The following is a 9,974-nucleotide window of genomic DNA, read 5'->3' as shown; positions in this document are numbered from 1 at the left end:
CCTGGTCAAAAGAGAGCAGGAGATTGGGCGACAAGACTTTGTTGTCCAGCAGGACGTAAGAGGAGCAGGACTGTCATGGCCAGACGTGGGCACAAGACGCCAGTCACCATCCCCAGTCCGCCTCGGTCCTCGTGGCCCGATGGCTGCAGAGGGATGTGCCGCCATGGCAGTGGCGTCCCCAGCCCTCCAGGCCCCTTATCCGACGGACACGCTGGGCGAGCCACCCGTTCGGTGATGAGCCCTTTCTTCCCGGGACTCCTGGCTGCCTTGAGTCCACGAAACTCCCTTCCCTTCCCAGGCCTCCCTGGAGGTTGGGGAGGCCCCTCCCCAGCGCTCCCCACCGCGGCGGGAGAGCTGCCCTTTGAAGCCGCTTCCCGCACACGGCCGCGCCGCCGTGGGCTGGAGATGCTGCGGTCAGCTCGGTTTAATCATCAATTGCCTGCCGCCCGCCTGCCTGCCGGGAGGCGCTTTCTGCCCTGGCCTGGGCCTCAGGCCCTCAGTCGGAGCTGGCCCCTGCTGCAGGATGGCGGCCGACAACTCCTCCAGCGACCCCCACGCTCCCGGGCCGCAGCTCAGCGTGGCCGACGTCGTCATCGTCGCTGTGTACTTCGCCGTGAACATGGCCGTGGGCGTATGGGTGAGAGGACGGTGGTGGCTCCGGCCAGGGCGGGTGCCGGGGGGCGGGAACCGGCCGGCGCGTCCCCGGGCATCACAGCATCTCCCTGGAGACGGGGTGCCCTCTGGGTCCTCCTCCCAGCCCGGGGAGCTTCGTGGGAGGCCTTGGCCAAGCCCCTCTCCCTCCGGCGGCAGCTTCTCAATCTCTAGACGGAGGAGCAGGAAGGTCTCTGAGGGCAGCTGAGCGGGAGCCCTGTGGGCTTCTGGGCACCCACAAGCTGGGGGCCTGGGCACAGCGCCCTCTCTTCCTGGCCTCGGGCCCGGTGTCACACGTGCTCAGGGGGCGAACATCTCCCTGCAGGACACGTCACAGGGCTTCGTGGCTGCACCCGCACCCGCTGGGCCAGCCTAGCCGAGTCCACAGGCCATGCTGCCACCATTGATAAGAGAGGAGTGATTAGTCACCAGCCTCCGGTGGCCGTGCCCTCTGTGCAGGCACTGGCACATCACCTGTCCCCCACTGTCCGGGCAAAGGCCAGCCCCGTTTGCAGGTGGCCCCCTGCCCGGTGAACCCCAGGGCCCTGCACAGAGGGGAGGGGCTCCTTGCTCTCCTAGCGCTGACCTTGGTGGCTTCCCAGTGGGAGGCGGACACAAGCCAGCAGCCTTGCATTTGCAGAGGTCAGGCTCCTTGTCCTTGTCCCCAGGGCCCTCAGGCCAGCATCCTGAGCCCTGGCCCTGGCCGTCCTCTCCTGGGGAGGATGAGTCCCCTTTCCCGGCTCCCCTGGCCGGGGCCTAAGCCTGGGGCCCAAGAGCAGGAGCCTGGCCATATCCACAGCTCCAGCTTCCAGGGCATCGCTTGGCTTTCTGGGCCTCAGGGTCTTGATCTGTAAGACAGATGTGTCACCTGCCTGGGCCCAAGTCCCGCGTCCCTGAGTGGGGGCAGGGGCCTTCCTACTTGAGCGGCCCAGGTGTAAGGGCCCCGCTGCCGCCCTTGGTTCTGTAGCGGGAGGTGTGAGCGCAGGAGGTGGAGCAGAGCCGGGAGCAGCAGCAGCAGCTTTGGAGTTAACTCGGTGAAGCCCAAGCAGCCCCATGCTGGCTGTCAGGGGGGCCGGCTCCGCCTGTGTTCCTGGAGCCCTTACCTAACCTCCTGGGCCCCTTTCCTCCAACACACCACGCGGTCTGTATAGCCCACGTCTCACGGCTGTTCCGAGGAGCACAAAGCGTCAGGGGATATGAACATCCGATGTTCCTGGGCGCGCTGGGGTGGGGGGCGCAGAGGGGGCCTGCAGTGGAGGCTTCCTGGGTGCCGAGTGGTGAGAGCCAGGTGCTGAGGGCCCCAAGACCTGGAAGAGCCAGGCCAGCACGGTGGGGGGTCTGTTGCAAGTGCACCTCTAAGAGGGTGTCCTGGGTGTCAGAGGCCAAGCCCTCTGCCACCTGTGATTGGCCGACAGCCTTGCGGCCCAGGTCCCACCCCTCCCACCTCTCCCACTGCAGCTGGCACCACAGGCAGTGGGGCTTCGGGAGTTCTGACTGTCCCTCCAGGCAGACCCCTACTGCTCCTGTAGCAGGAGGAGATGCTGCTGGCCGGGGGCCAGGAGCTGGGTCCCGTGAGGAGGGGGCTGGGGCTGGGCCCTGCAGTGGTTAGACAGGGGTGCTCAAGACCCAGTGCAGACAGAGCCAGCTGGACAGGTGCAGCCTGCAGAGGGGCTCTGAGGGTAGGTTGGGGAGGGGCTTTACAGAGGCCTTCTTGGAGGAGGGACCTGGAGCTGAGCCCTTGCATCTCTCAGCATATCTGTTAACAAGTGAGAGAAAACCCATGTCAAATGAGCTCAAACGGCCATACTGAAAAGTCAAGCAACAGGGAAGGCTTCAGGTTCGGTGTGCTCCAGGGAGGCGATGGCTGCACGTCCCTGCGTTCTCTCAGCGCCCAGCCCTGTGTGGCTTTGTCCTCAGCCTCGTTTCCCTGGTGGAGTGAGATGTCCAGCCTGTCAGCTGAGTCTGGGTTCAAATCCTGACCCCACTGCTCGCTGGCCAGCTGTCCTTCTCCTCTGGAAGCCTTGGCGTTGTATTGCTAACATGGGGATGACCACAGTACCTACTTCATGGGGCTTTGTAAAGACCGACTTCACACAGGTGAAGCGCTCAGAACCAACACTGCCCCTCGGGCCTTCGGTGAATATTAACTAGATCTACGTGACCACTAGCAGGTCCAGGGCCCCAGCTTCCTCGCCCCTCCTTGGAGGCGAGGGGCAAACTGCACTTTGCATCCTCTTAAGCCCATGACCGCCCAGACCAGGAATGCCATGGGCTCTGTGGCTTGGATGACTCAGGAGCCCTGGAGCTGGACGTTGGGTCAGGACCACTCAAGCCAGCTGCTGCGAAGGGAAGTGGAAATAAAATAGGCAATTGGCGATGCCCACTCTATCCTTGAAGACGAGCAGACATGTCAGGAAAAAGCAGGGGCTAAGAGCAGAGCTGCTCTGGAGGTTGTGCAGTGCACAGTCCACACAGCCGGACGTGGCCATCCTGCCTGAGACTGCTAGTCTTCAGACTGCGTGGCATTCCGTAGGCTGGACGACAGGCACACAGAGAGGAAGTTGGCAGGGGGCGCAGCTGAGGGAGAGGCAAGCCGCAGCCGAATCAAAAGCTTTGAGTGGCGGCAGACAGTTGAGCACCACATCGCTGGGGGGAGTGGGGAGGAGGCAGGAGGATCCAGCCCTGCCGTGGATGGACACGCGTCGGGACAGGTGTCCCCACGGACTCCTTGTCCTGCCTGGGATACGACAGGCACCCCTTTGCTCATCCCTCCAGCAGCTGATGAGCATTTGGGCCGCTGTGAACAGCCTGTACAAGTTCTGCTCGAGCACCTGCTCCCAGTTCTCCGGGAGGAACAGATTTCCTAGGTGCTGGGCTAATTTGTGCGTTTAGCTTTTTGGGGAGCCACCAGTTCTGCACAGTCCCTCCAGCTGCACACAAGTGCCCCAACTTCTGCCTCTGTTCTTGCAGTCTTCATGCCGGGCCAGCAGGAACACAGTGAGCGGCTACTTCCTGGCGGGCCGGGACATGATGTGGTGGCCGGTGAGTGTGCCCTGACTCCTCCCACCCCTTCCGGTGGTCAGCCGGCATCTGCGTCCCTGTGGCCTCCGCACCCAGGGTGGGTCCCCAGGCTGGGCATGGAGGGACAGGGCGCTGGAGGTGGCGGGTAGGGCATCCGGGTGGGCCTGCAGCCGGTGCCTTTTCCTCTCTCTCCTCCAGATTGGAGCCTCCCTCTTTGCCAGCAGCGAGGGCTCGGGCCTCTTCGTCGGACTGGCGGGCTCGGGCGCGGCGGGCGGCCTGGCGGTGGCAGGCTTCGAGTGGCATGTGAGCCCACAGAGGGCAGGGGCGGGCCGTGGGGGTGCAGCACCTTGCCAGGCCCTGGATGGAGCGTCCTCAGTCAAGCCCTCCGCGGCCAGAGGGGCGGGTCCCAGGCGCAGGGGACAGCCAGCGTCCCGCCGGTGGCGTCCCTGGGGAAGCCAGTTCTCGGAGCGCCAAAGGGCACGTGGGGGGAGCCGTCGGGCGCGGCTGGGCCATCTGCTTACAGGGCTGCAGGGCGGGGACAGGGCTGCCCCAGGTTCTCACGGCAAGTCAGGCCTCCAGACCCCTGGTTCCCTCTGCGTCTCCGTGTCTGCTGTCCTTACTCTGGCTCTGTCCCCTCAGGCCACGTACGTGCTGCTGGCCCTGGCCTGGGTGTTTGTGCCCATCTACATCTCCTCGGAGGTGAGTCTGCCCCGCGGCCCCCGCACGGCCTGGGCCTTGGCTGGAGGGCGGTGGTGCTGGGCGGGCCCCGGCTTCCCTCACTGGCGGCTGAGTGAGCCCATACCTCTCGGTTCTGGGCTTGCTGTTAGTCCAACGAGCATTCCCGTCGACCCGTGAAGACAGAGCCCCCCGGGCCTTGAGTGTGGGTTCCCGCTGCCCCTGCGTGCTGCATCGGGGGCTGATGCGCCATCCACCCCAGCACACAGGCTGCACACCTGGGCTGCACCCCTGAGCTCCCCTGTCCTTGACTCTGCCGCTCCCTCAGCCCCAGCTGGGCGGGCGCCGGGACTCCGTTTCCTGGATCTCTCCGTGGGTCAGCCACCTTCCCCATCCGGCCAGCGCTCCCTGGGACTGTCGCAGTGGCCTCCAAACGTGTGCTCTGTCCCCAGCTGCAGTCCCGTCTCAGCCTGCCCCTCTCCTGTCCGTGCCCCTCGGCGAGTAATCAGAACCCTTAGCCTGAACGTCCCGCCCCGGTGCCGGGGCCTCGAGAGACTCTCGGCCTTGAACACTGGCCCCGCTCTCAGCATGCTTAGCGCCTGTCCCTGTGGCCCGGCAGATTGTCACCATGCCGGAGTACATCCAGAAGCGCTACGGCGGCCAGCGGATACGCATGTACCTGTCTGTCCTGTCGCTGCTGCTCTCCATCTTCACCAAGATATCGGTGAGCCGCCCACCCCTGGCCCGGGGACCCGCTGAGCCCGAACCCCTGCTGCGGGGCCCTCAAAGGGACCCGGCCTCCCCGACCCAGCTGGGGAAAGCGAAGCCCAGAGAGGCACACCAGTTACCCAGGTCACACAGCTGGTGCCGGGCCCCGAGGTAGGCTCAGCAGCTGGGCACGTTGAGGGCAGACCACAGGCCTGGAGAGTCTCGCTTCGCTCGGGTTCTGGATACAGGGTGTGGAGGTTCCAGCTCAGGCTGGCACCCAGTGAGCCAGAACTGCCCACCAGGGGGCGCCCAGAGCCCTTGGTCTGAGGCTGTGTCAGAGGTGGTCAGCTCCGCCAGCGCCAGCAGTCGGCTGACCCTCGGGCCCGACCCCAACCCCCGACCCCCCGGCTCTGGGGACCCTCCTTTCCCTCGGGGCCGGGCCTGGTCCTGCGGACAAGCTGGCCTGGGCACGTCCTGTCCACGGCCCTGGATCACAGGCAGGGAGAGGGAGGCTGCGAGGGCGAGGAGCTGGTCCCAGGCCTCTCGGGTGCGGGCGCCTGCCTGTCCGAGGCCGTGCAGCCGCTCCAGCTCTCGCTCTGCGAGGGCTCCGAGGTGGCCCCGCCACGTCCCGGGCTCCCCGCTCTGGCTGAGCGAGCCGGGGTGGACCCAAGCCCGGGGCTTCCTCGTGAGGACTGGCCTGCCTGCCTGGAGGCTTCTGGGGGCACCCAGGCCGGTGCACTGGGAGGCAGTGGAGGGCGGTGGGGGCATCCTGTGCCGCTACCCCTGCAGCCCGGGAGCCTTGGCTGGGCCTCCGCCTGGGCGTGGGCCTCGGGGTGTCAGCAAGCCGGTGCTGCCTCCTTTCCTCCACGGGCCCCTCCTCTCCTGACCGGATCTGCCTGTGGGCTGCAGCACCGACCCCCCAGATGTGCAAACCCGCCTGTTTGTCGATCACCTAGTGTATGCGGGGCCTGGGGGCAGTGACGGTGAACCCACTTCTAGCTCTCGGGACCTTTGGCTCCAGGCAGGTGAGCTCGGCTGGCAGAGCCGTCCAGGCTCAGTGACTGCCGCAAGGGTGATCCCAGCAGCAAACCTGGGCTGAGGTCTGGACAGAGAGAGGAGCAGGGGCCTGACTTGCTTTGCAGAGAGCGGTCTGGCCCTGAGGGGAGCCGGTGGGGCTGGAGCACGCGGTGCCTCGGCCCTGGGAGGGCGCGCAGCGACGGCTGGGTGGCGCAGGGCCTCGGGCTGGGCAGTGGAGACGCGGACACCTCTGGGCTCCCTCTGAACAGGCCCAGTGCAGGAGGGACCCGCGAGGGGCTTATAAAGGGAGGCCCAGGGTGGAGACAGCAGGGGCGGGCGGAAGTGTTTGGGGAGACCAACAGTCACGGCCAGCGGGTTGGGGGCAGGGAGTGCGGCCAAGGTGAGAGATTTCCAGAAGACTGAAGGGACAGTGATGGCCAGGTTGGCGCTCGGGGACATGGACAGTTTAGGGACAAACTCGTGGTAAGTGCTGGTGCAGGGCCCAGCCCCGCTTCTCTGCTGCTCGCAAAGGGCGGGAAGCGGGGTCCCTGCAGGGAGGTGGCCAGTGCAGGGCGGCACGTGCCCGTGGGGAACTTAGGGTCGTGAGAAACTGCGTGGGCCCCGGGGTATCTGCACAGCCCGCAAGTCAGCTCAGCCCAGCTCCCTCCGCATCCTGGGCTCGGGCCCCTGCAAGCCTCTGGGATGGTGCTAGGAGTGGGGTCCGCCCTCCCTGGAGCCCCCAGGGTCAGCCCCACAGCCCGCGGCCCTGCCTCATGACTGACTGGGGGGCTTTGGGCCCTGTGGCCCCCGCTGTGGAGGGGAGGGGCTTCCTCAGATGTCTGCCCTTCCCTGGCCCTGGGGGTGTGCAGAGGCCAGCAGAGCTGGAGGGGGCCGGGCACAGGGGCCTGCATCTCCACTTCCGGAACCGTGTCCATGTTACAGACAGGGTGACCCCGAGGCTCGGGAGGTCGGGTGACGCACAAAGCAGGGACGCAGACACAGGCTGTGCGGCGCTGGGCTTGCGGCTCCCAGCTTCCACCAGGCTGGAGCCGGCCTGGGCCTGCAGGAGAGAGCCGTTCACAGAGAGTGGTCAGGTGGGGCTGGGGGCGCCAAGGTTCCTCCCGTGGCCGCAGCGAGCCTTTGCGCTGCCGTGTAGGGTTCTGAGGGGAGGCAGCGCCGGGGTCCCGCCTCCACACCTCTGCCCGTGCTGTTCCTGGGCTGCCGGACTGTGCCCCTCTTCGGACCCGCTGCCCTGGAGGGACGTCCCTGAGGAGTGGAGCAGCCGGGCAGGACGTTGGGAAGGCTGTGTCCTGAGCAGCGAGACGCAGTGCCTGGGAGGCCCCGGCAGAGGGCCTGGGCGAGCCACGGCCTGGAGGCAGCAGGGCGCCAGGGCAGAATGGCAGCCAGTCTGGGGTGACCAGTCACCTGTTCTTAAAGGGACGCTTGGCCAGAGCCTGAAGGCCAGGCCCACAGACCAGGCTCCCCTCCGGGAGCGGTCTTGAGCCAGATGGGAGGCGGGGCTGCTACTTTCCAGAGCCCCTCTGCTCCCAACGCCTGGCAACTGCCGTCTCTGGTACCTGCCAGGCCTGAGCTGGGGAAGCCCCTTCTCTCCCTGGGTCTCAGTGTCTCCTCTGGTCCGAGGGCAGGGCGCTTGGATGGCCCTTCCTGCGCTGACCTGCAGCAGCTGTGGGCTTCTCAGCCTGGGCTGGAAGGAGACCCCCGCTCACCCCCCCCCACACACACACAGCCAGAGTGGGGGGCCAGAGCGAAGGGCCACCGTTCCCCTGGAAGCACCTGGAAGAGCCCACACACTGGTGAGCGTGGTCCTTGGAGTGAGGCCCGGTTCCCATCTGGGCTGTGAGCCCCTGGGCCTGAGGCTCAGCAGAAGCAGGGCGTCCCCAAGCCTGGCTCTGGGAGGGCTGGTCAGCTCCTAGCCGGGCCGGCGCCCTGGGCCGTGTGCACGCCGTCCCCCGCACAGCAAGCTCAGCAGACCCAGGGCCTTGCCCAGGCTTCTTGGGAGCCTCTTGGCCCCAAAGGCAAGCCCAGGACGGCAGGTTTGCAAGCGGAGGGGGTGGAGCCCCAGCTCAGCCCCGGGTTCCTGAAGCAGAGTCCTCCACCCTCCTTCCCAGGCCCCCGCTGCACGGTGCTGGGGGTGGGCCTCTGGTCTGTGAGGCCCATCCCAGCACTGAGGTCGTAAGGCTCAGCCCGGGGCTGTGACTCCTGTCCCTCGTGTGTCCAGTCCAGCCCCTGGAGACCAGCCTCAGCCTCAGGCATGGTCCTGGCTTCTGGGCACCCAAGGCCTGGGGCTCCTTCTTCTCCATCCCCAGGCAGAGGGCTGGCCGGACAGCAGCGCTCTCCCTGGCGGGCCGGGGCCTTTGTTGACATGAGCGAGGTCTCTGCGCCCCACCTGTCCACAGCCGGGACCTCCTCCACCTCCCGGCAGCCCCCGGCGGGTGGGGGTGTCCCCTTCCTCGTCCGCGAGGCGTCAAGGCTGCAGGGCAGGTGGGTGGCGCCCGGGCCCTGCGTCCCCGGGGCCTCTGCACAAGCCCCCCTCCTGTCCCCAGATTGACCTGTACGCGGGGGCTCTGTTCGTGCACATCTGCCTGGGCTGGAACTTCTACCTCTCCACCTGCCTCATGCTCGTCATCACCGCCCTGTACACCATCGCAGGTACGGCGCCCGCCCGCCGGCGGGGGCGCGGGTGCGGAAAGCGCGAGGCCGGCGGGAGGCAGAGGGCCACCTCCTCCCGCCTGGGACGTGGCCGGCGGGAGGCAGACGGTGGGCTTCCGAAGCTGGCCCTGCGGCCTCGGCCGCGGCCACAGCCCACCCCCGGGGACAGGGCGGCGGCGGGAGGCGGGACCCCTCCAGCTTCCTGCTGTCCTCCCGCAGGGGGCCTGGCCGCCGTCATCTACACCGACGCCCTGCAGACGCTCATCATGGTGGTGGGGGCCGTGATCCTCACGGTCAAAGGTGAGCGGCTGGCGGGGTCTGGGTGCTGCCCTGTCGGGGCCCAGGGGTCGGCACGCACGAGGTCAGGTGGGAGACAGGCCCCGGCCGGCCTCCCGGGGCGCCCGCCGCCCATCTGTACATCTGTCACCAGCTCCGGGCCACTGGCATCTGGCTGCAGAACTGACTCCAGAAGTGGGCTTGATGGCGAGGTGGGGCTGCAGGCGGGGGCGCAGACAATTCGGAGGCTGCAAACTGCCTGGCGTCTGCCCCCACTGTTTAAAATCACGTGACAGAGGCGGGGGAGGAGCGGGGGTTAGAAGGGCGGGAGAGCCGGTCTGGGAGCCGGGGGCAGCGAACCCCATCCAGCGAAGCAGGACGACCCCATGGAGGGCGACCAGAGGCCTTTACTGTCCCCTCGGGACTCAGATCCAGGACCTGGTGGCGGGTAGGTTCCATCCCTTGCCTGGTGTTTGCTCGGCAGCTCTGAGCGCTGGCCCTGGCCTGGGCTCCAGGGGGCCTGGAGTCTGGGCAGCGGGCTTCCTGCTTGGGAAAGGCGGGGCTTCTGTGAACCTGCCCCCTCACAGCCCAGGGGCCCGTCCCTGGGACCTATTGCAAGAGAGGGACCCGGGCAGCCAGGCCCATCTGGAGGGGCGTGGGGTGGGCACAGCCCCCGAGGCAGGCAGGAACCGCGAGGGGTGTGGTCTGGGCCCGGGCCCGACCGGCTGGCGCTGTGGCCTCGGTGGTGCCCCTGCCCTCCCGGGACTGTTTCCCTTCTCGGTGCCCCCCCCAGCCCGAGCCATGCTCAGCTCTGCCAGTCAGGTCCTTCAGAAGGCCCTGGGTCAGGACGCTGGCCCTTCAGATGCCTCAGCCAAGTCCTTGAATGCCGAGGACAGACGCGTTGGCTTCTTTGCGTCGACAGTCAGAAGCCTGGCAGAGAAGCCCTTGCCTGAGGC

At 67.2% G+C, this 9,974-nt stretch overlaps 1 protein-coding gene across 1 annotated transcript in view; it reads left to right on the top strand.

Annotated features, from left to right (window-relative positions):
• Nucleotides 1-518: 518 nt before the first annotated feature.
• SLC5A10 (solute carrier family 5 member 10) overlaps nucleotides 519-9,974 on the top strand; it is a 49,730-nt gene continuing 40,274 nt past the window's right edge. The window contains 7 exon segments of the mRNA NM_001012297.1: nucleotides 519-637; nucleotides 3,622-3,693; nucleotides 3,871-3,975; nucleotides 4,312-4,371; nucleotides 4,967-5,071; nucleotides 8,637-8,742; nucleotides 8,962-9,042. Coding sequence (NP_001012297.1) covers nucleotides 524-637; nucleotides 3,622-3,693; nucleotides 3,871-3,975; nucleotides 4,312-4,371; nucleotides 4,967-5,071; nucleotides 8,637-8,742; nucleotides 8,962-9,042 — 643 coding nt within the window. The 5' untranslated portion in view covers nucleotides 519-523.

The sequence above is a fragment of the Sus scrofa genome, chromosome 12, assembly GCF_054392235.1.
Source record: "Sus scrofa isolate SSC_HxYL_T2T_F1_AM1 chromosome 12, Sscrofa_HxYL_maternal_Yorkshire_Landrace_v2.0, whole genome shotgun sequence".
In the NCBI taxonomy this organism is placed as follows: Eukaryota; Metazoa; Chordata; class Mammalia; order Artiodactyla; family Suidae; genus Sus; species Sus scrofa.
This window is presented reverse-complemented; position numbering and strand designations above follow the sequence as displayed.